Source organism: Sinohyriopsis cumingii, chromosome 9, assembly GCF_028554795.1.
Source record: "Sinohyriopsis cumingii isolate HCF-2022 chromosome 9, ASM2855479v2, whole genome shotgun sequence".
Lineage (NCBI taxonomy): Eukaryota > Metazoa > Mollusca > Bivalvia > Unionida > Unionidae > Sinohyriopsis > Sinohyriopsis cumingii.
This window is the reverse complement of record NC_142969.1, coordinates 51,816,046-51,843,100: the sequence shown is the minus strand read 5'-3', so window position 1 is coordinate 51,843,100 and position 27,055 is coordinate 51,816,046. Positions and strand designations below refer to the sequence as shown.

General features: G+C 35.7%; 1 protein-coding gene across 5 annotated transcripts in view; it reads left to right on the top strand.

Annotated features, from left to right (window-relative positions):
• The window catches only part of LOC149791807 (uncharacterized), a 50,038-nt gene extending 32,452 nt beyond the window's left edge, over positions 1 to 17,586 (top strand). For all 5 annotated transcript variants that reach the window (XM_089970306.1, XM_089970302.1, XM_089970304.1 and 2 more), the window contains 3 exons: positions 8,606 to 8,728; positions 12,463 to 12,547; positions 12,980 to 17,586. In XM_089970306.1, the coding sequence (XP_089826432.1) occupies positions 8,656 to 8,728; positions 12,463 to 12,547; positions 12,980 to 13,397 (576 nt within the window). In that variant the 5' untranslated portion in view covers positions 8,606 to 8,655 and the 3' untranslated portion in view covers positions 13,398 to 17,586. The remainder of the gene's footprint in view (positions 1 to 8,605; positions 8,729 to 12,462; positions 12,548 to 12,979) is intronic.
• Positions 17,587 to 27,055: the final 9,469 nt, after the last annotated feature.

Here is a 27,055-nt window from a genome sequence, read left to right as displayed (position 1 = left end):
ACATCTTAGATTTCTTCGCCTGTTTCTTGTACAGCTGTTCGGGAGCATCTCTGAGGAGTGTCCAGCAGTAGTCAGCCAGCATTGTAGTGGACCATTTTCCCTGGTATCTTTGTTCCATTGTTGCGATATCTTGATGAAAACGTTCGCCGTGTTCATCACTAACAATACCACAGTTGCTAGGAAAGAAATCCAAATGGAAATGAAGGAAGTGAATCTTTAGAGACATATTGCAGCCAAGTTTCTTATACTTCATCAACATGTCTTCTACTAGTTCCTTATAGTTTTCTGCCCTAACATTTCCGAGGAAGTTTGTAGAAACTAGGCGAAAAGCATTCCATGCTTGTTTCGCGTCACCTTCCAGCAAGTTGTTGAACCGGTCATCTTTGAAAAGCTCTCGAATCTGAGGACCCACAAAAACTCCCTCTTTAATCTTTGCTTCGCTGAGTCGAGGGAATTTTTCATGCAGGTATCGGAATGCTGGCAAAGTCCGGTCAATGGCTTTCACGAAGTTCTTCATCAAACCTAGTTTGATGTGAAGGGGTGGTAGCAAGATTTTCTGAGCCTCAACCAGAGCTGGGTGTTGGATATTCTTCTCTCCAATGGCTACATTCTGCCTGTGAGTCCATCCCTTCCTCATGTAGTGCATTTCCCTTGCTCGGCTATCCCACTCGCATAAGAAACACATGTATTTTGTATATCCTTGCTGCAGTCCCATTAAAAGGGCAACTACCTTCAAATCACCACAGAGGTGCCAGCTGTACTTGTTATACTCAATGGAATTCAGTAGCTGCCTTAAGTTATCGTATGTCTCTTTCATGTGGACAGCATACGCTACTGGAATAGATGGAAGAATGTTTCCATTGTGCAAAAGCACAGCCTTGAGACTCAGTTTCGAAGAGTCCACAAATAGTCTCCATTCTTGTGGGTCATGAGTGATTTTTAAAGCATTCATGAGGCCCTCAATATCGGAACAGAATATCAGATTACTTTCCTTTCTGAAGAAAGGCTCCAATTGCTGGTGGCGCTTTCGATATGCAGTAATTGTGACATCTTCTTCTAGAAGATTCCATTGTTGGAGTCTTGATCCTAGCAATTCTGCCTTGTTCTTTGATAAGTCCAAATCACGAATCAGGTCATTTAGTTCTTCCTGTGTTATTCTGTGTGGGGTTGATGATGCACCACAGTGAAAATCTGGATCACTGCATGCTGATGGACCAGGAGAAGAACAGGTCGACTCACCTTTGTCTTCGTCAGATGAATCAAGAGAATATTCTGCTGGAGGTTCTGGAATAGGAAGTCCCTCACCATGTGGAACTGGTCTCAATGCAGACGGAATGTTTGGGTAGACTATTCTCGACTTCTTTCGCTTCGTTATTCCGCCGGAAAGAGGAGGAACCAAGCAGAAGTAACAGTCATTTAGGTGGTTGCTTGGCTCTCTCCACACCATTGGGACTGCAAACGGCATTGATGACCTTTTGCAATTCAACCACTGTGAAAGCTGTGTTGTACATGTAGCACAGCATATATGCGGAGCCCAAGGCTTGTCTTGGTCACCAACCTTGCATCCGAAGTAAAGATGATATGCCTTCTTCACTTGAGAATTGATACTTTTCTTCTGGTTGGCAAATGTCACTTCCCCACAAATATAGCAAAAATTGTCCGCGGTATTAACACACTTTCGAGGCATTACTGTTCTTTATTGTACGTAAATGGATAAAATAATAAGTTTTATGTAACAGTAGCTTGAACTGTCTCGCACAACGTCTAAAATATTTTAAATGCTGAACCTATCTGATTGGGCTTTATATAGTACACTGCTTACGTCAGCTTCAGCAGCCGCCTGGCATTAGTATAATAGGCCTACACATGTATAGTACACTGATGACGTCAACTTACTTCAGCAGAAGCATGGCATTAGTATTGCATTGCATCAGAAAATGATGCAATCAACTGTGGATGATGTGAGCATGATGGTATTATGCAATGTTACATCATTATTCCGGATGTTGCTGCAGTCCTACTGGAGAAATTTACACAGTGAAACATAGAAAATGAGGTATATGAATATCTTCAAAACGAGAGCCAATATAAATTTTTCACGGTTATATTCGTGTTCGGCACACCAAAATACTACAGATTAGGGCCTTTTCAAGTCAGTAATGATTTCACTGTTGACCAGTGTAATATACATGTTACAACACCAATTACTTGAACCTGAATATACATTTAACCTCAGCACAATGTTAAATGTTTTTATTGAGTGGTGACCATAATACTTCATCAGACGCTATTGTATATACCAGGTTCATAATCTGCTTCTGTTGAATTTTAATCAGTTCTTTTCTTTAACGATATCAGGAATTACACTTTTAACATCTTTTAGTCTTTTTTCTAATATCACTGATATTACTCTGCTCTGTCGTGATTAGCTCTGAAAATGATTTAGGATCTCTGATAACACCTAATCGCTTATTAATCATTTCAATGTCTGACATAGCTGTCTTAATATCGCCGAGTTTTGTATTAATATCAAAGAGTTTTACGTCAACAATCAACGAATTTCCAAAGAGTCCCCCTCTGATTTTATTGAGTATTTTTGAAATTTCTTACAAGTATTTAAAAATATATTTACATGAATGTCATAATCAGCACGTAGTGTGGTTAATTTAGTATTTACACTTTTATAGTTATTGTCAAAATATGTTTTGTTGCGGCAACTTTATCAGATGTTTGATCTCTTAAAGCAACTTTTTTGTTCCCGTTCATGCTGAATTCACCTGTCATTGTATCGCCGGTGGTCTGCAAACGATTAGCAACACTTTTGCAATTACATCTCTAATAGCTGCACTTGATATATTCATGTCTCTGGGTCTACCGCCGTTAGTAAATACTAGAATATTATCCGTAGTAGCACCGAAAACTCTGCGAACTATGTCATTCCACTTAATATTTCTAGTCTTTAGAACACCTTGTTTTTATCCTAAAACATAACAACTTCATCTTTATCATGTCCAGAGATGTTCATAATATCAGCAAGTTCATCTTTATTTGTGTAATTTGACAAATCGATGTCATATTTTTTGGTCTTGCCTCCAGTGATAACACTAAGAGAAGATTTTCCGTAAATATCAACTTTATGAGGTGCACCGGAAGATTTTGATATAGCTTCTAGTACAGCAATTACTTCACGGCCACATATCGGTGGATCTGTCATTGTTTGTGATGGTAATGTTGAATTCCAGACTGGAATGTTGTTTATTGTGTTTGTATATTTTAAAAATTCAATTGGTGGTGCCAACCCATACTAATCAAAATAAACAATTCCACTTGGATCTATTTCGTATGCAATCCAGTGAGTTCTTGGACTTGAACTGTGATCAAGATTAATACTTACAGTTTAAAAAATGTTTGGTTATTTTGAAAACCACCTCTGAAATTTTTTATATTTCATTTTTTAGTAGCATCGAGTAAATCAAAATTTGATTTAAGCAAAATTAGCGAAGTGTTCCTGGAAGTCTCAGACCTTTTCGGTATCGATAAGGAGTTCCTGGGAGTCTTAGGCCTTTCCCCCTTTCTTTACATCCTTTTCCTGTTACCATTTAAAAACCAAGTGCTGCAAGAAGTAGAAATATTCAACCAACTGTAACTATATCTTTAATAGCGCTCTGAGAAAGATGAAGTTGAACTCAAGGTTATAATTCTAAATACTTATTAAAATGTTTGAATTAATTCTAGCTTAATGACACATTTGTTTGGACCACCACTAGAAATTTTATCATTTTTAGTGATAGTTTTGTTCTTTCATTTACTCGAAAGTTTTGATTGTAATTTGTTCCCCTGACCAGAAGTCAGTGTGACATTAATGTGACTATACGACATTTTTATAATATGATAAGTGATTTAATTACATGTTTTGTTCTGGACCGTCAACAACTCTCATTCGTCCACCAACACCTTCGAGTAAAATTGATTTATCTTAAAGAATAACTGCAATAGCTCTGTAACTATTAACGGATACTTCGTTTAAGCGAGCTCGGAAGTGCATATCAACGACAGTTTTGTCGTGCTAAATCAAGATGCTCCAGCAAAAGTAATATACTGGATATAGTGTTGTAAAATCTAACTGTGATATTTGTAAACCAGTATATATATTTTAATCACGGCCCATACATGTCATGAAACGATCATATGCTTTGCTACATGATTTGTGGTATAATCTAACAATGTATCCTCAGATGGCTCTTGTTTGCCATTTATTCTTAAGTAACATCGGTAACCCTGAGTTGGTCATATATCATATGATTATGTTGTTACGAGTTTAATCGATTATTATTTTGCAAAGTAATACAAATGTGACGCGGTGCAGAAACACCCTGTGATGCCACATGCCATGCAAATACACCTCGAACGGTGCTTTGAACGCTGTATGTGGTCACTGTTAACCCCAATAACAATGATTTACCGCCTTGACCCATACAATAAAGTAATATTTATTCTTCAGCGACTGTTGGAGTCATTACTGGCATCCACAGTGAGATTTTTATTATATTTACTTTACCATCATAAGAAGCACTAGCGCTCCGCCAGATTGCATCGTTGTCAATGCCTTTTCTTACAAGTACAACTGTATGCTTAGCCCTGAAAAAAAAAAAAACCTTTCTAACATTTCTACAAAATCCAAAAAATATGTGACAATGGAGTTGTACATGAAAATCTTCTCCTTCCTCCTAACAACATTAATCCTAAGCTGTAATTTGCAATAATATAATATCAAAATTAGCAGCTAGTCTAGATGCATGTTCAAAATCATTTGGTTGTGGATAAACTGCAGTATTTTGTGGTAAAATATTTTAATACATTAAACATTATCATCATATTTTATTATATTTATCATCGATTAAAACAAAGACCACTTTCTGCTATTAAATTTGCAGTTATATTTCTTTCTGTTTTACCAGCCAACTCTAATAGTTCTTGATTTGCGGCTTGATTTATTATTTTACTGACATTAGAGGGCATAACTTCATTGCTAGGTAATATTGTCTAATTAACCGTGCTAGACTATCCTTGATTGTCGAGAACGCTTTACCGCCAAGATTACCAATAGCGCCGATGCCTTTATCACGAATAAAATCAATAGTCTTCATCCCTAATTGTTTTGCAATCGGTATTGCTTTTGGGGCTATCCTTCTAAATAGACCTTGAACAACATCACCGATTCAATCTCCGTAAGTTGCTTTATATGTTGGCAATCTTTAATTTACTACTCTAACAATGATTGGTCCACGCTGGGTAGGATGTATAATTAGTTTATTTATTATTTATTTATCTAATCACTGTGATAATCATCAGCACTGTGATCAATGAGAGAACGATTAAAATTGATATCCATAATAACCCCAGTAAATAATCTTCGACAAATATCATATATTTCATTAATGATTTCCGGCGAAATATTTGCAGCACGTTTTCCTCAAGTCAAAATTTCCAATCTATCTTTCTGAGAAAGAATATAGTTATGACAAGCAATAAAACCGCTTCCTTGAGTAGTAAAACCACTTCCTGTAGCTAAAGGAGGTGAACAAAGAACATATTTTTCTCGTTTCTCTTATACACTCTATTGAAACTTAATATATTTTGGATTTTTTAATTTAATATCTGAATATTTAGCAGCAAAATATCTTAAAGGAATCCAATATTCAGGTGATAAGTTTGCAATATATTCATATTTTAAATATTTTCGTCTATAATCATATTTATTTGCAGCAATGTCAATTAATTTATCCTGATTTTCAGCAAAGTTCTCAAGATCTTTATCAGTAAAAATGTATTTAGGTTTTTCTTTAGGAGGTTGTGGTTTTTGTTGTGGCCGAGGAAGTCGTGACCCCGGATATTGTGGTTGTTTTCTTGTTCATTTTGTTGCTGCGATGGAGGAAGTCGAACAGAAGGTTCTTGCTGGGGAGGTTGTGGTTCAGGTTGAGGTTTGAAAAGTTGTCGTCGAGGAAACTGAGCATCTAAATTATATTTGTTTCATCCATGTACGCTTGATATATAATATCATCATTTGAGATTCGATCTTTTTTACATTATATGCTATATATCCATGTATACCAGGTTTTGTTACTTACAGGTTTAATATACTCAGGTTTTAAATATCTTTCTCTAAAACTAAAACTTGAAACGGCAAACGCACCAATCTTCTGTATTTTATATTGCCTTAATAGCCATATCATTAAATATTTCAAGCATCTTAACCTGTTGTTCTTCTGGTTCCTCTTCTTCTCTCAGTTTTGGCTTTGATGAAAGAACTTTTTTTTTATTTCAACAATACCTTCAAGTATTTTTCCATCTACGGGTGGAGGGTGGGGTGGGGTGGTGGTTGAGCAGCAGCTATTTCAGTTGGAAGATCTCCTACCATAATGTTTTTAAATATAGTTCTTTCAGGTTTTTTTTCTAGTATCTGTAGCAGTTTGTTCTAACGTTAGGCGATGACCTTCAGTCGCTTCTGCCACTCTTTCAGTAACCTTTGTAATGGAGTTAAATAATTGTTCTGTACCTACTACATATTTAGTTAGAGATTCTTGACGTTCTTGTCGGTTTTGTCTAACATAATCACGAGCAGAAAAAACTTTCTCCATCGCTTCTAATCTTTCTCGAGCTAATCTAACAGTATACGATTCAGCACGAGGTGTCATTATTTATGTAATAATGATTTAATTATATAAGCAGAGAGGGTGCGACCTCAATGCAACATCGTTGGGTAAACGAAAACACACGTACAAATTTAGAAAACCACTAACGATAGCAATAAAGTAACCACAAAAAAATAAAATAACCCAATTAAACAAACTCCCGGTCAGTTGGAGGCTTCGGTTTAGCGTTAGTGACCTTATTTTATCATTTCGTAGGAAGCTTTTATTTTAAGCAAATGACGTTTCAGCAAAAGGTATGTTCGCCTTCTATGCTGCTGAGGACGATTGCAGAAGGCTGGTGTACAGAAATGGAAGAATAGGGATCAATTGATAAAAAAAGTATTAAATAAGGACATGTTGTCTGTTAGCTTATTATGCATTTAATATTTCAGATATAAAAAAAACATTTTGGCTATTGTATATTGTTCTTGTTACGCAACAACTATTCCCCATCAGATTATTCACATATGGTGCATTATGGATATGATTGTTGACGTATGATGTATATACAGAGCAACGTAGACGACAAAGCAAAGGAAACTTATAGGACCTAGCATACATTCTTTCCGATTTGTAGCATCAGTGTGTAGTAAAATGTATAGCCATGCATGTGATCAGCCGCTATTATTTCAGTAATGGGTGTCATATTTAGAATTTGATGCTGTGTACTTTGAAATGTCAGTGATTTATGTTAATTGGGTCATCATGCATCCATCTTCATTTGGAAGGTCATTACTTACATGAAACGGAGATGTAGATACCACCAAATCAATGGTAAACTACGTGGAAATTTTGGGCCCATATCAATCAGAATGAGTGATCTAGTAAAATGAACATTCAATGTTACATACACTGTGATGTCCAAAACAGAGCGATGTATGTTGATAAACACATCCTTGCTGCCCTATATTGTGATGATTAGACACGACGTGCTCTTTTAATGACCCATTTTAGTAACTGGCTTCTATTTTAAAAGTTGATAGTTTCAGTCTGGAAGTTTCTTGTTGAAAAGATTATTAAACAATTATGATTTAATAGACTTTCGGTTGAATAAAAATAATTAGTTTTACGTTTTAAAATAACAATATAACTTAAGATGAGTAGATGCGCATCCATGACTTCTATAACCTTTGCTATAGACCAGTTTGATACAAAATAGTTGCTATATGGTAAATCTTAATAGTACCGTCCCTTTAATCGGCGTTTCTTTCCTGGTCTTCGCCGCTTCAACCTCCACTATATGAACTGGCTGCGATGTGCTCAAAAAGGGTATTAAACCCAGATACCAAACGTCATTGATATTGCTCTTTTGTATCGCGTTAATGGGAATACCATTCAAAGTTCCCAAAAAATAGGCATATTCTGATTGCTCTCATATATTGTTCTGTGTTTTAAAGCCTCCTCAGGTTATGTTCGATACATTTTTCTGGTGACCCTATGCGACACCCAAAATTCATACAAAACTAGTATACGAGAAAAAAATAATATTTTAAGCCTATTCCTAAAATAAATAAAAAGCAGTTGTTAGTTCTAATTCAATGAAAGTCATTATTATGCATTGCACGATATTATTAATTGTTTCTAATTATTGCGTCGCCACGATGTAAAGAAAATATACATTTTTTGAACATATTATTCTTGTATTCAAACATATGTTTTCTTTCCTTAATTATAATATCCCGTTTCTTTTTTGTAGTCGATGAATTTAAAAATATGAAACAAACAGATGGAATAGAGTGTATATAAATGAGCTTGGTGTATAACCACCGATGCTATTTAAAAGCTAAATGTGTCCAATAAGAGTAAGAACGTTGAAACAAAAACAAAATGCTAAGTAGATGCAATACATTAAAATGAAACAATAAGATAGCCTACATACCAAATCTAATTTGCATTTTTTCTTTTTGTTTCAGAAGCTGGGCAAAGGTGAGATTCCGATGTGTCAACATTTTGAAATACAGTAATGAATGATACTAGTATTGCAACGAACGAGAAACATTCCACAAACGCTCCTGTCTTACAAGACCGTGGGCAAGGTTCGTATTAGCTAGTGGTCCCCTTGCTATCATCTGTAAAATGTTTAGCTTGTTCATTTATGGTTCTATAAGTCTTTCTTCCTGTCTGAACTACAACGTTTCGGGACAAAACATAAGTCATTATCAATACTTTACAAAAATGTAGAACTATAATTAGAATCAAAATATAAAAAACACAACATAAAATTATCGAAATTATTCATTGGTAGTGAAATGTATTCATTATAAAGAGCACATTATACTAGCTTTTGTATGAGATGGTATGTGTTTTCTAATTTCATTGTGTTTGTTTTTTGTAATCATATCATTATATGTTTTTCATCTTATCGGTGTTGTCTAACGTTGTAAAGTGCTTAGAGTTTCTAAAGATTAGGCGCTATACAAAGTCCTCATTATTATTATTATTATTATTATTATTAAAAAGGATCATAACTAAAGAAAGTGTGATTGTTTTTCAATTTATCATAGACAACGTACATTAGACTATCAAAAGTGTATTCACGAAGCGAAAACAAGTTTCATAAGGAAGGGAAGAGTGAGACCAGGACATCCATTTAGTTTTTATATTTGATACATTTATCTCACTTTTGCTTCGATCAACTTATATTAGATAATTCGTTGTAATTGTGAATGAAACATTTATTTAGCAATATTTTGCAATACGTTTAATCCAGATCTTGACCTAAAACAAACGTGTAGCGTTTGTTAGTGCGTTACATAAATGATTGGCACTGACTATCTAGTAAAAAAGTCATGTAATTTCTGTCTTTGACCGTGCAGACGATTTGTCTGAGAACCATCTTTAAAAGGCTCATAACAGAGACCAAATGAAGTTGTGTAGCAGTTTTTGTCGCCAGTGCTATTGGTACCTTTTCGTTATTTACATATCTTGAATAGTACCAGCATATTTTATCACGTCCTAATACAAACGAAGAAGAATAAAAAGAAAACGAAGAAGAAGAAGAAAAAGGAAACGAAGAAGAAGAAGAAGAAGAAGAAGAAGAAGAAGAAAAAGTAGGGAAGAAAATGTATTACGCCAAAGTTTGGAAATATATCATAAGTAAGTGCATGCATATATGTTCAACTAAAGAAGACGTTTAATACTGTGGCAAAACCACTTTATCGTCACTGCGGCGATATCAGATATACAGATAATGATACATGTAAAGATATCATCAGGAAAAATATTTTACTATACGATTATTAGGCTTGTTTTAAGTTTCGAGTTATCAGCTGATAACAACGGTCATTTCGCAATTTAACCTCAAAACTCGTTCAATATTAACTGGTTAAATGAAACTGTTTTGTTAAAATTATTCATTCTAAAGCTCCCATGATGTAATGGCTGTAATGCGAAGATAATATGTCCTTTTGTTACAATTAGGGAGGGCGATACGTTTTGAAATTGAGAGTGTTATAAGGTGGTCGAGTCATTTCGCACAATATAACATATTGTTAATTATGATTTGATTCAGTTTTAACCATTCGTAATTTGAACGCATATGTGGATACAATATACGACAAATTAACTTCTGACTAATTATAATCCATTTTACCTTCAGTAATCTGTGCTTTTCAATACAAATAAATATAATCTGAGGTTTACTGTTTCAAAGAACTTCAAACTTCCAATAAGGTTTTTTTATCTATTTAAATCTTCCAGTAGACAGGCACCTTTGGTTAACATAGTAGATTAGATTAAATAAAAAAGTTAAATCGTTTCATGCAAGGATTATCGCTATAACGAAATCTGCAAGTGCTCAGATTTCGTTACTCTCTGCTTGAAGATTGATGCAATTTGCATTCGTATTTCATTATTTTATTTCTTCTAAGATAAAGAATTAGGTGTTGCTGTGCTTTAGTGTCATTGCTAGGTTTTTTGTGCACCTGAGAGTTTATATAATGATAATTCCTTGGTATATTTGTTTGCAAACATTTCGTATTTCACGTGATTATGTACATTCATATAATTACCACCTACACCGAATTCCGCATTCAGGGCATATGATTTGTATTGCGAAGACCATCCCATTTGGCTGCCTCTATGTATCCTTGTGAGAGGCATTTCCTCGGCATGATTCAGCCAATATTTTTTCAGCAGTGGTGTTAAATGCGAAAGCACAAATAAACTGTGCAGTCACATAACACTTACTTATTTTTTTTAATGTGCAATTTTGAGAGGTGACTGCTATGTTATATGCAATATTGAATGTCTTGGTGTACTATATATGTTTTTAGCTAATTTATACTATTCCTTATTACCAGATTATGTGTATAAAATTATAGCATTATGCTATTGCAGTTTCAATCCTTCCATAGTTTCATTCCCTTCTTCAGTCACGAGATTGTAGCATGTTTTGAAATTTGATAACGTTTTTGTTTCAAAATGTTGCAAATAGTTTAATTTTTTTAAAGAATCTATAACAGTTTGCACTCTTCTGTAATTTAAAACAAAAATATATTATTATTATTATTATTATTATTATTATTATTATTATTATTCATACTATATAGTTAACACAAACCCGAGATATGCATTGGCGTGATTTTCTAGCTCGATACTGAAGTGTGTCATACTTTTTCTCTCTTTAACTTCCATGTTGTAAACATGATTTATTAAATTCCAGAGATATGGAAATAACTGATATATGCCATAAGTTGATGATTTATTAAATTCCAACGATATGAAAATAAAAAACTGATATACGCTTTGCGATTGATGATTTATTAAAGTCCAATGATATGTATATACGTGATATATGCCATATGGCTGATAATTTATTAATGTCCAGAGATATGGAAATAACTGATATATGCCATACGGTTGATGATTTTTTCAAAGTCCAACGATATGGAAATAACTGATATATGCCATGCGATTGATGATTTATTAAAGTCCAGTGATATGTATATGCGTGATATATGCCATATGGCTGATAATTTATTACAGTCCAGAGATATGGAAATAACTGATATATGCCATATGGTTGATACTTTGTTAAAGTCCAACGATATGGAAATAAAGAAAACTGATATACGCCATGCAATTGATGATTTATTGAAGTCCAATGATATATTAATAACTGATATATGCCATGCGATTGATGATTTATTAAAGTCCAATGATATGTATATACGTGATATATGCCATATGGTTGATAATGTATTAAAGTCCAATGATATGGAAATAATTGATATATGCCATGCGAATGATGATTTATAAAAATGCCAACGTTATAAAAATAACTGGTATATGCCATATGTACGTATTATAAAGTACATATCGTAGACGTTCGCGACCTGTTAAGAGAGTGTACATGATTCGTAAAGGGAAAACATTTAATGTTATACTATTACTACTACTACCACTGCTACTACTGCTACTACTATTACTAAAAATAATAATAGTAGATGACTGCATCTTTACAGGTCGTATCCAGGGATCACTATAAAACTGATGGTACTCTTCACTAATCAAAGTTCAGTGCTCAAAAGCAACATCTGATATGTTGTAATAATTAAATGGAAACATCAGGACTTAACGCAACAACAGTCATACAGATAGGATGGGAGGGGTAACACATTTCTCACCGTTTCATCGGACAGCTTGCACAACAATGTCTTTAATTTCTTTGTTGATTTTAGATATCTACAGCTGTAATTAATAAGCGTTGCCGTGTCGTTTTCAAGAATGTTTTTATTCTTACCAAACAGTGATAGCATTTCTCTTACAGAAAATGGAGCCTTGATTGGACTCGTTGTTGGTGGAGGTGTTGTCTTGATCGCCATTATGGTCCTTGTTGTTTTCCTGTTTAAAAGGTTGTATTAACTATATGTTTCGTATTCTTTATCATAGAAATATCAAGAAACGGTCTGAAATAACTATATTTTAATTGCAAAGGTCTAGTGTGGATAATCAAGAATATTTAGTTCACCAATGTTTTTTTCATAAATTGTATGTAATCGTATCATTAGTAATAGTTAATTTGTAAATATCTGTATGATATACTATGCTTACTGATGTTACTGAGTTAGAAACCTTTCATTGATTGAAACTAAATGCCATATTAACTTACATTAATATCTGATACAAAGTGACGTCGAAGGTAATATGATTTATTTGTTCGCTACTTTTAAAATCGTTTCAATACTATCACAGTTATTTCCAATTTAATGGCGACAATACGTCTGTATTCTAAAAGGTTTTGGCTAGTTATTATGTCCTACAATGTGGTATATTTCATATCGCAGGTCAAAGAAAACAGAAAGCAGGAACTTGAATTCAAAACCATCAGTAAATTCCGATAATTTGTCAAAAGGTATACCTCGCGTGAATGCTGCATATAATGATGTTGAGGACGAATTTTCATATATAAAGAAACACGCATCGATTCAGTTCCAAAACGTGGACATGGTGTCAGGACCTATTCCTTCCAAAGGTGAGGGATCTTTCGGGAGCACACTAGAAAATTGCATTGGGACAACAACCAACGAGGAAGAGTCAATGATTGTTGTGGTGCAAAATGGACAAATAACAGGACATGAGCCAAATAATATAAAACAAATAAACGAGCATTTAGGCAGTGTGCATAAGAGACCCAGTTTCTACCTTGAGCCCCGAGACATCGATATTATCAGCATCTCTGACAAAGTTAACTTTAACAACTAACTGAGACTAATTTGCGGATGACAAACCTGAGTCCCAAGACGAGCGTTTGGCAGGAATGCCAACTCTAACGTACTGAAAATGAACATGACCAAATTAGATAATAGGTATCAGCATAGCGGGTAAAGTTTTCCACTACCGTCAAATCTTGAACCAATGGATTGATGACACTTTCTATGGTGTATATCAAAGAAAGTGGAACAGCTGTCATTCGGCAGATCTGTTGATGATTATTAGTACTTTGATAATAATAATAATAATAATAATAATAATGATAATAATAATAGCTACAATGTATTTATTATTCAAAGATAATACATGTATACATTTATCAATTAAGTTAAACTGTTCTCGCGGCTTTAGTTAGCCTTCAGTAAATGCTAAAATGCTCCTTTTGACGTAGTCAACATCTGAACTGAAAGGTTTGGATGGCGATGAAAGAAGTGTTTACGTGTAACAAAACGCACCGATATACAATTCAATTACAAATGACATGTATATATCAAATGCATAGTAAAATAGATCTTTATCGCCCATAACGTGTTAAAATAGGAATGTCCCCGTTTTGATGGTAAACATATTATGTATTGTTTTTGTAAGTTTTACAAGAATGCATGTGTTAGTGTGTAGATTTAATAATGTTTCACTCATATTGCCACGATGTCTGCATTGTGGCAGTTCATTCTATGTTCAGAACTGGGACACTATGCTGCAGACATATAGCATCATGTACCACCTGAAACCAGCCGACCAGTCCTAAAAGTAACCTCTTAATACTGAACGCACAGCCAGGCAGCTGCTACTAACATTTTTATTAGTCTTTGGTATGACTCTGACGGGGCTCAAACCCGAGATCTTCCTATACCTATGCGGAATCTCTAACCAATTATGATACCAGAAAGGTCGACACATACATACATACATACATACATAGCTTCGTGCGTACGTGCGTGTGAGCGTACATACATACATACATACATGCATGCATGCATACATACATATAAACATACACATAGAACCTGTCGTTACTTGTAGCTGATATGTACATTAGTTAGGGAATATTGCGTCTTACCTCTGTTTTGCTCGAATTATAATTTATGTTATCGCCATGATGTCTGCATTGTGGCAGCTTATACTGATGTTCAGGACTGGGACATTATTCTGTAGACATATAGCATCATGTACCACCTAAAACCAGGCCGATCAGTCCTAAAATAACCTCTTAATGCTGAACGCCAAGTCATGCAGCTGCTAATAACATTTTTTAAAGTCTTTGGTATGACTAGGATGTGGTTCAAACCCGAGATGTTCCGATACCGAGGCTGACGCTCTAACCATTTAGGTCAGCGGAGAGGTCGACACATACATACATACATACGTATGTACGTGCGTACGTGCCTGCGAGCGTACATACAAACATACACATAGGATCTGTCGCTACATGTAGCTGCTAGGTACAGTATTTAAGGAGAGGTCGCACATACATACACACATGTATGCATACATACATACATACATACATACGTATATACATTTAGAACTTGTCGCTACATGTAGTAGCTATTTACAGTCTTATGGGGATATTTTGTTTTTATCTGGTTTGCAAGAATTATAATTTATATTAAAGCGCTCGAGTTGAAATGATAGAGTAAGGATCATTTTGAACATTTTAGATTTGACGCACCTTGCATTTTACAAAAAACCCAAAATATATTTTGCTTATACGCGTAACTTCCGACATTTGGAAACCAATGTATTTCTCCCCTTATATACTTTTATATTTCGTTGGCTCGATTTACCGTACAGGCAGAGCTACCTAAATCAATCTTCCTCATAAGATTTATAAGTATTTCTAAAGAAATGCGTGAAATGAATTGGAAATCTTATATTTTGTCTTACAAAATACATTTTCATCTATGCCACACATGACAAATCGTCCAACCTCAAAATCGAAGCTGTCATTTTAATATTTGTTCATTGGAAGATTTCATTAGATAATACAAAATTCCTCAGAAACTGCGGTAATGTTAGAATATAGCATTGTTTTATCCAAAGGACACCATTTCATGTAAACTGTCCATGTAAAACCGAAATAAAAACCTGTAAAATTATGTAAAAATTTTGGGAACTCTAGCAAACAAGATGTTATTGATGCTTATACAAAGCACTTCTTTATATCGCATCTATCTATCTATCTATCTATTTATCTATCTATCTATCTGTGTGAGGAATGTAATGATTAGTGCATCTTTATCTGATTAAATATGTGCCTTGTGATGGCATTGAGTGGTTGATTACTGAGAGCAGCAACATTCAACGCTACATTGTTTCAGAATTTGTTGCTTTGTTTGCTTTATTCTATTCATCTGAACGGAGCTTTATCGGTTCGCAAAAAGATGAACATAAACGTGATGCACCTGAAAAAATTGCCAGATATCCTGGGGATATTATCCAGCACCATCTACTTATAAAGTATTTTTTTAAAAATCCAACACCGTTAACTTTAACATGGCTTCATTATAGTTTATCGTTATAAAATTATATGCATAGTTGTCACAGTCCTTTATGTATTATAATTGTATAGTCTAATAGAGCGTTCATGCAATCTGTGCATGTCAAAGTCACTGTATAAATCGCTTACTTCATATAGCGCTCTATTTTTTTTTCTACACAAAATGGATAACAAGCTTTCGAAGACGGTAAAGAGTGGAATGTGTAATCTTGACTTTTTATACAACTTCTTTGGGAATAGGAGGACTTGGATTTTAGAGGATTCAAGTGCTATATAAAACAATAAGATGTAGAAGACAATGGACTCAAATGCTATAGTTATCGGCAAGATGTAATGTACTAGACTCAACATTACAGGGCAATACATAGGCGACACGTTTCTCAAGTGCTATAACAAAGACTATGTTAAAGGCAGTGGTTTAAGTTTTTGCTATGGTCATACTCCCTACACTTTCTGCAAATTCAGTGAATATTAAGCTTGATATATCTGGCTTGTAGCTCAAGCTAGGTAGGTTGGTAAAAAAGAAATTAAAAAACTGGCTAGTTAATCTGTAATCGTCTTTAAAATAAAATGTAATGGTCATGATGCTTTATGAGCAATATTTTACTGAACCTATTTTAGGGGCACATGTAATTTGGACATCTAATTCATATATGGCCTTGTTTGATACAAGATATAGGTCGTTATACCTCAAGGGTAACTTAATTACAAAAGGTTTCTGTTATTATCAGATGGATTAATTCCTTTACTCAAACAATGCCCGATTTTGCCATCCTGGAATGGTGATCAATCAAATATGCGTATTTTCTATTTTGTTTTACATAATTATAGCATTAACAAGCTTTAATCTCCGATGTTTGTGTTATTGAAAAAACTATGATCTTTCACTCAGTTATCCTGCTTTTGAACACAATATTGTATAGCGTTAACTCTTATCACGAGTTTATTCTGCAATCACCATGATACGTGTGCGCTAATCTAATTACCCGAATATATTTACAGTGATAACTTTATTTCCATATATCTTGCAGAATACGTACATATATGCAAAGATTTATTGGAACACATTTTGGACAGATACATATGTAAAAGGATTTACTTAACTGCATCGAATTAGTTAATCATGGTCATATGCCCTTCGTTTATCTGTAACAATGGAACTGATGTAATGTTAGTACGTTTTAAGAGAACAAAGTAACAATATACGACATTATCACTAGTAATAAAATCCCACATCAACTGAAACAAATTACGGTCATAAAAAACATAACGCAAAATTCGATATTGAAATAAACATTATAGTTCTAACATGAAACAGATTTACAAACTTTTCTAGGAATGAGTTAATTTGGCAATTTTCACGGCTTTGTACCTCTAAAGGTAGTTACTACGTATTATTATGTTATCAGAAATTGCACTTTTTATCTCCATAATGGCTACCTTCTGCATTCCACTTTCTCTTCCCTCGGCTACTTATATTGCTCTTTATAGTTACATGAAGCTATTAAGATTTGTCTGATATGTATTGTTCTTTCCCAGCACACGTGACACAAAGTGAATTGAAGCCCAAACAAAGCAATGTACAGCAGCTATCGAGGCCATATATATTTTTTAGTCAATCTTTGCTAATAATTTGCTGCTCTCCCGAAGAACGGAATCATAATAAATTGTGTTCCAATTTTTCATTTTCAGCGTCTTCATTGTAATATATATATATATATATATATATATATATATATATATATATATATATATATATATATATATATATACAACGCGACGAAAAGCATATAAACAAGTCTGTGTTTGCTTCGCATATAGATATCCGTCATAGTCGAACTGTCATGTAAGAACACTAATTCCTTTGCCATAGTCTATTCTGGAAGCACATTATTAAATCAAGTAATTACACAAGCCGTCATGAAATAGAAACATAGCTTATTTATGTGGCAATTGCTTTAAAATTACGAACTTGTTGCATTTAAAGTATATTGATCAGTTATAAGATGCCCTCTCTTAATTGTCGTGTTCGATATAGACATAGTAATATATAAGTTCATTAGCTAGGGAGGAAACAGTTTTCCTTGCAGTCAGGTGTTTATTATTTGCATTACCTTTTGCAGTGATACTTCGCAATAATCTAGTGATCATTTTAATGTGGATGTTTTTATATATTGATACGATGATACATAGCATTATGTATTACACCTCCCAGAAGCTAAGATCTTGAGAATGTCAAAATGTTATGATTATTTGTCTGACACTTGCCCCACAGACATTGCATTTAAAAGTATATGCAATTTTATTTAAACCTTCGCACTAAACTACATTGTAAAGAGTTAGTATTACCTTGTCCCCAATTATATATTTTAACCGGTGTTCCGCATCAGGACGAGTCCGCTATTTCTAGAATAGAGAGACCTAAACTATTGACGTCAATTTATGGAATATGTGGTGGAGAGCTTGGTGCGTCACTAGAGGAAGACAAACCATCCTTCTTTATTAGAGTCTGCTTTTTGGATACGTGAATGTTTTGACTGCTTTTATGTCCTGAAGTATATATGTACTTCCACATTCTACACATTCTACACAATCAAAACAAAGTATCCCTTTTGTGGCATTATCATAAGCCGGTATATCATCACAACCTGGTCATGATCAAATACATTTTTAAATTTGCCCGCCTCCATATCAGCAACACTAAGATAATCCATCAATACTGTAACTTAAGGCTATGTCTTTTCTGGTTTGTCTTTTCATTATTTTATGAACCATTTTAGTGGACGCATTGCGTCATCTTCTTCAAGTATACAAGTATTTTGTTGTGTTTTGTTCACTACATAGCATTCCATCCTCCTTGACAAACATATCTTCATTCAGTATAGAGGTATGCTTACCCAGTACACGCTATCGACTCCAGCAATCTCAAATTGTGTGTTTTGACCCCTGCCTGAGTCTAACCAAAAGCTGCAGCCTCTAGCCCCCATGACTTGGTAGGCAAGCGCAATAGAGAAATGCACAACTCGTGGGTGATAATATATACTTCCCAGGTTATTTGTTGTGCAATTACAACTAAAGCATATTCTATCAAAACGATTGATCTTTCTAGACCTCAATGGTCTGTATATCCGCGACCGCAAGGCCACCTGTATGTGCTCGGAGATACGGCGATGTTCCATTTCCTGCAATCGCTGCCAGCATGTCTGATTAGACACGTACTATTGCATGTAAATGTATCAAAATTAATTTGCTATCACCGTCAGAGACACAACTTACTTGTGACACAGACCCGACAATAACTCCGATTGGTGCACCTGCAAAGATTGTTGTTGCTGTGATTCTAGCTACACCAAGACCAACAGTTGCTATTTGCGTTTGTATTTCATGATGCCCGCTGTTCTCTTGGTGATTTCATCTCGCATCTGTTCTTCTGCTTCGATTCTTTTTTCACGTTGGTATTGGTGAGTGTGTATCATAACTCTTGTATTGACAATGCAATCGCGTATTATCAAGTCCGGAATCACATTCAGGTGCGGTAAGCACATGCACTTCTAGCCAATAACCCATTCAAACCCATTCACTGGCACAATTGGCATACAATCATTTAAACCTATGCCTATAGAATATTAAAAGTTTCAGCGGTTGTATGTTCTGTCGTTTGTGCATTATGGGCATCTAAAAACGATTCAATTACGCCAGTACCCTTTGCCTCTAACGATCGTTCTTGCGCAGTAACTGGTCCTCGAACAAGTGAATCCTTGTTGAATAACAGTCGAGATCTTTCTTTTCTTAACTGAATCAATGTCGGTACTACTATTCGTTAGCCACCTTAACTGAGGTAGATACATCAGTGAATACTATCTGCCTATCGTAGAAAGAGACTCTGAGTGTTTTCGCACCTTGTGCTACAACCAAAGATGGAGAGTTTTTAGGTGCTAACACCCAGCTGCCCTCTAACTACTAATTTATATCCTGCGGTTGACAAGATTATATTTCAGTATATTATAAGGTCTGGTAAAGTTGTTTTGACGCAGATATCCGCTATCATTTGATCCATAGCCCGGTCTGTAAATCATGCAGATTTATCACCGCGGTCAGAGTCCAGAACGTATATAATAAATATAATCTTAGATCAAAGAAGATTACATAACCCTATATAAACATGTGCCTTGTTTCAAAATGAATATTATATTTAGCTGTCAACGATATTTCTGTCGTATATACGAAAGATTTTGGAAGAACGATGTCGGGCTCGTTGCACGTTATTACTCGTTCAATAGGCTTATTGTTGATTTAATGCTAATACTTGAATCCAGCCAGTATATTAACCAGATACAATAACTAAATACTATCTAAACGAGCAAGAAATTAAGATGTTAGATTTAGGCTAATTTAAACCGTTTACGTCATTACAAAATATTTTTTAAATCATTTTTTAGTTGTTTCTTTGCTGGCCAGCAGTTTGAGGTATTTTATAAATGAAGTTACTACATGTTGTGATATGGGTGCATATGCGATCTGCTCATCCATATAGAGCATATTGTTTCATCCCACTAATTGCTGTATCAACATAGCCTTTCATAAACAGACACACTAACATCTCTGGTTCCTCCGTTTTCAGTGATTACAGCCAGGTTGCTTGGGGCAATATCTTTTAATTTGACTATAATATCTCGAATGTCATCATCAAACGTTTAAAATTACCAGTTTGGTCTTGAAACAATCACTAGCTCACCTGGAACAACTCGAACAACAATATGACTAGTTAATGCCGACAAATCTGCTTTGGTGGCAAATCCTCTCAGATCCCTATCAGCACTATGTCATCGAGCTGAGTAAGGTCAATAAGTATTAATATACATTTTGTTCTTTAATGCGAAATCAATAAGTGCTTGATTATTGAAGCAAGACTTGAACAACAAGGTGGCTGCATATGGGACCAACCAACCGAGATTGTACTGGGATATTCAAATAAAACGGCGGCTCTCGACCATGCCTGGTTAAATAATAATTTCAACTGGTGGTGCAACTCCAAGCAAGTCACAATAAAAACTATGTTGAGGTGTTACCTCGTATGAAAGTCAGTATCGCCAGGTCCTGTTGTCAAATCTTAGTTGAAATACTATGCTCACGTGCGCGTGGTAACATCGTTGTAAAGCCAATCTGCATTAAGATACCAATAAAATATTTGACTGATTTAGACATCGTGAGTAAAACAAGATTAGTCAATGAGTGCGTGGTCTTCTGCGACTGGGTAATCTAAGACTAACTGCTGGATCCCCTGCTGCCCACAACACTGGAATCGCTGCAATGAATGGAACAATTTCGTCAGTCTTTTGCATTTAGCCCACCTCTAAATTAAATGATGTTAATGTCAGTGAGGAATTGTTTTGCTTGACTAAGCGAGTTGTATTAATGTCAACGACATATGGACATTTTCAATCATATTCGCCAGAGAAAGTTTGCTTTTTTGCTTTTTGCAATTTTAGTTTACTAAGGTCGCCCTTCACCTGTTTATATGACATCATTTAAATACGTAACACGTTCAAATATTTATTTGCATCGATGACTCTCATTTGGCCAGCAGCAACCTCCAACAACAGAGTCTTGTCCGAAATTATCACAGCATAACATCTGTAATAAGCCAAAGCCACACCCACAATGTCGTGTCTGTACAACTCCAGGTGTTCAACTGGAAATTAATAAATCGGATACATTGTCATGACGCCAAGTTAGGAAATCTGCAAACCAGGCTTAACCTTTCGATATTAGTCTTTGTCAGTCTACATACGAACACATATTGTGATATGCACGTACAGTATGATTGGTTTCAAAGTCAGGCCGAATTTCTTCAGAAGGTTACTGATGACCGTTTAATCGCAACAAAACTTCGGTAAACTTTAAGTTGTTAAATATAATCTGCTTGGTAATTGTCTTGATTTGTATGTTGAAACGCACAAACTCATAATATGGTGCGGGTACATTAAAACCATGTTGAGTCCTAATATGACAAGTCAACCTTACCACAAGTCGGTGGGTGCGTGTCTTAGTAAGCGCGAGAAAGGACAGAGTTGAAGTGGTTCCAGATTGCCTAAACGATAACAAACGTAATGTGTAGAAAGTGTATGGGATAAGAGAGATATCCACAATGTTGAAGCCCCGAAACCGCCGTTTATCATACATTTAACAATTGTTGAATCTAACGACACATTTGAAGGAAGGAAATGATTTGTTAAGAAAGGTATCTCACATAAATCTTAATTTGAAATAATCAAGATGTTATGATTAAATTATTCTGTTTAGAATTAAGAGGTGCTACCCCTTTAATCAGTAAACAAAGTCGCTCGTAATTCAAATCTTTTTCCGAAGTGATCCAATAGTAGTGATGTGTCACATTCAACAAAATCCGTTAGTGAATATATAATAACATCATCAGTCGCACGTAGCGCACACATTGATTCCAGAGGCAACACAGAGACAAGCCCGCATTTGTAGCAGATCTGAGAAGGGAAAGCATGCATTAGTGCATTAGTTAATAGTAGGACTAAGGTGAATATTAGCGATCAACTGAGGCGCTGGAATATACACTTGGGCTGAAAACAATCTAACATAGTGTGGTGTTATATGCTAATGTTTGCAACTGCCATTTCATCAAATCTTGTGTGCCAGCTTTCGACTTAAATTGGTTAACCCACGGATATCACCGATCAAAATCTGATTAATTCGTACACATGTGGAAAATGACTGTGTATAGTTCGGTCTTTAATGTTTATAATACAACTCTACTATCATCAGCAGCCGCAACATGTCAAAATGCATCGTTGGAGTTGTTCTTAAGGGTTAATTTGACTATGTGTTTGACCCCAAAATTACCTTGCCAACATCTCAACAAAACCCAAATATGTGACTCTTAGGAATTGCATACAACAATCACCAAGGGTCTACACGAATTCGTCTTTTACTATGAGAAAATCCCCATTAAAAGCGCCCGTAAGGCCAACGTCTTCGACAGTGTTAGCAGTACGGTTTGAGACAAAAGAAGCTACAGCAACAATAGCTGTTGAGTACAGTTGAAACTTCGCATTATCATGGTTGGGCCAGATGTTCTCGTGTAGTCATCGCTGTATCTGGCAAGTCAAATAACTGTTGTGTCTATGTTGTTGTTGTTGTAGGGTGTAACACCATTTTCAGCACATGATAGGCTATACAAGGCGGCCAGTATAACTGGTAGAAGATTAACCCTTGAAAACCCAGGAAATAACCACCGACCCACGAGAAGCTACTGGCAGGCTTTCTCACATATCCACGTTAGCAGGGCCTAAGACTCGAACCCATGCAGACAGAGGTGAGATGTCAGTGATCCGGAACTGTGAGCCCTTAGACCACTCGGCCACTTGGGGCCCCTGTTGTGTCTATATCCAGTTCTCAAGACTTCATTCGAGCTTCTTTCTTTCGTTGGAATGCATGCGTGCGTGCATTGTTGAACCGTGTCAATATTCCATTGTTGACAATACCCAACTATAGTACTGGCTGGACAATCGGTACCATCAGACGGTACCAGTTTCCCTCAAATTCCAAGACTGTCCCATATAGATTGAACAACCTAGATTTGTCATGAACAAGGAATTATATTTTGAATTGATTGGGGTGGCTAGCCGGGTATAAGTAATACTGAAAATCTCGTTTGCTTTGATCCCGGAACACAGGCCCGCCCGTGTCAAATGCTGGGGCTGTATCGATGAATTGGGCCATAGAGATATTTTAGATTCAACCTATACATTGTTGATTTTGTCATATACCTTTGCGTAACGTCTTTGTTGGCTTCAACATTCTGGTCCTCAACCGTAATCAACTCCCCATTGCCAAATTTTCAATCACTGAATCTGGCAGTCATTGCCGAGCGGCTTAATCTTACCAGCCACAACCGGCATAGATTATGTAGATGCTATTGAAACGGAAGTCCATTGAGGTGCCTGTGATCCGTTTTGTTTCACGCGATCCATAGCACCACTTGTGATGTCACCAGATACTCTCATTGAACTTGTTTATCGATTTGTACAGATAGTGAGGTCAGAGTCCCTGGCACGTTAGGTTCGCCTCTAAACAATCCAGGAACAACTTCCCCGAGGATACTTTCATAATATGTCGCATAAATTATGTTTCTCGCTTTAAATACGTTCATGGGTCTCACATGTCTACGGATGAATCTCTTTAGAGTAAATATGAAGTCAATCACTAATTTTCAGTTGTATTGTCATTGTGTTACATCGTAGAACAAGAACATGCCATTTAAAAGTCTTTCCCGGCACCAGTTTGATGCTTGAATATATGTCTGTATTGATATATTCTATGTAGTACGCTCCCTCAAAAAGCTCAATGATATTACAGGTGGCGCCAGTGTATGCTAAAATCAGAAAAGGAATTATTCGAGGGCAAGAGACCAAATGATTGTAATCGGATATTAGGCCAACTGTAGTTAACTCGAATGGACACTAGTGTGATCACAAGTGCGCGTGATTCATCAGTAGTAAGAGGTGCAGTACAAGTCACACTGAATTTTCGTTTCGTTGATGAGATTTTAGTCATCGAGGTAACTCTGGGTTTATTTCCAACAACCTGTTGCATCGCATCATATATTTTGCTTAGCATACGCAGCTCTTCAATTGTTTCAGACCTCATCATTCGTAGTATATATCAGCATGGATATCTTCAGCAGGTTCATGCATCAGTTATAAGTATTTGCGTCCAAGAGGTGATTGGTGACAAGTCGCTGACAGTGGTGTTCTTAATAATGATTTCTGGAGCGTTGTTGACAATAAATGTTTCCAACCGAACAACGAGGCTGCTAGCGTCACAAAATCCACCACGGTCTTGTCCTTGTTTTTTTTTTCTTCTTTTTCTTCATTTAAGTCACTAAAGCGTGAGATTCATCTGTGGATGTGATTAGAAGGCATTATGTTGTAAGCGAAAGCTTCTGAAGCACCAAGTCAACAAGAAAACCTACCAATATATTTACACCTCTGAACAATTGCCTGCTAACGGAATATGTTATCCATAGTACTATAGTGTTTGTAAAAGACATTATGATAATCTTCTATGAAATTATTGATTTCTGCTCTGTAACAATATATTCAAAATAGATGAGAACATTTTGCATAGAAGTTGCCCTGTATTTTATTGTGTCGTTCATGCTGCTTATCATAAATATCAATCATCTTAGACGTTTAAACGACTCCTCTGGACATTCATCAGTTTCAAAGATCGTATCAAAGAGGACATAATGCATTATGAAATGCAATTTTGCATTATTATTCAAGGTATGAGCACTCAAAAGTACATTTCAGGCTTGAAATGTTACATTGGTACGTGATGAATCTGTTGTGATGATATTATGTCGGTCATTTCACACATTAAGAGACAAGAGGGATGAGGGGAGAGATGATTTATTGCAACAAGAGAAATGTAATGTTAAACCTACGTTTACATTCTAACATCCTTTATAATTGAACAATGCACACTAATCTATTCTTCCTTCCAGACAGTGTCAGATGTAACAGAAGGGCTGTATAATGTATATATATATAGTACATCCCATGTACTTCTTATACCTCAGGCCCTGTTCCAAGAATTCATGTAAAAGCTGATTGGTATTTCGGGATCAGAAGGTACATATATTTCCACTCGAATATATTGATTCTCGACCGGTTGCTAGTGCATTTATCTTTAAAAGTTCCGTCGACCTTTACGTTTACTTTCCTACACACTGGAATGTCGATCTGGTAATCACTTTACCATGTCATGGCAGGCGTCGATGGTCTCAGTCTGTTCCAATCGGTTGTTGGTGTTCCTCTGGATCAGATAATTTGTGTCAGTATAACCGGCAATAATATTGTTGTAGCGAAAATCACATATCAGCAGCTTGCTGATGTGGAACAGTGCCCTCCCCACATAGATAGCCATGTTGAACGTTCCTAAGGTCTTAGAGTTTTGAATGGAAGCATGGTTGCTATTGAATATTTTCCGGGAAGGGAATGTTATGTTAGTGTTGAGGCGATGAATGCTTTCATCCTTGCCTTGAGGCCACATCAGGTCCCCAATTATTCACCTCGGCAGGTTCCCAATGGTCTTGAGATTTGTGTTACGTTTCATGTGCGGTGTAACCAACGTGCTCTCATCAAACTAACTAATGGATATGCGTGACGATCATCCAGAATCTGGTGCAAAACTGGATGTTCCACGTATCACTTGATGCACGCAGTGAACGTAACTCATATAAAATGGCAAATGATCATTTGCTCTGCCATTGTACTAGAAAGCAAAGTACCGTTTCAGCAAGTGGGTGGTAGTTGTGAATGTCATGTAGTTCTTCTGGTCTCAACATTGCTAGTTTTCTTTTGTTTCCATGGGCTGGTCAGTATAGATTTTTCGTCTTCGCATGAGTCCATATTGAAAATACTATGCCGCCATGGATCCCTTCTCAATGAATAGGTGCATGTTGATGATCAAGCTTTACAACACAAATGCACAAACGGAGGACATGTATTTACTCTCGTTGTTGCTTTGCCTATATACCAATCAGTTCAAACCTTTTATTGAAACATACTGGGTTGCTTTTTGCTTATATCTTCAGCTTCAGACAGCAATAGTTGTTGTACACATATGGTCGTACTTCTTTGCTAACGTGTATACGGTAAAGACCATTTCTACAACCAAAGGTACATAGTGTTTAGGGTTGCATAGCGTAAACGTACGAATGCAACTCAACTGTACTATTAAGTCAATCCCATCAAACTCAAAGTTACCCATATACTGGCATTACGTGACTAGATGGATAGCGGTAAGAAAGCTAAAATAACATGTCACTCGAAAACGTTCTGGCATTTCGTTCTTTCTGTGCTACCTTCCTGAACATAAAACACTGTAGCATAAAAAGAGTTTCACTGAATTCCCATGTTGGTATCACTTTTTATATGTCCAAGCGACACAATTTATTATTTAGGGCCTGTTAGATCTTGAGAAAATATGATTGTAAAGGTTCATGACAATCCTCTGGATAGTTGATGAAGAGTATCAATAACAAAGTTATGGATATACGGTATGCAAATATCGATTATCACCAGCAGAGATAATATACATCAGTTGGATAATT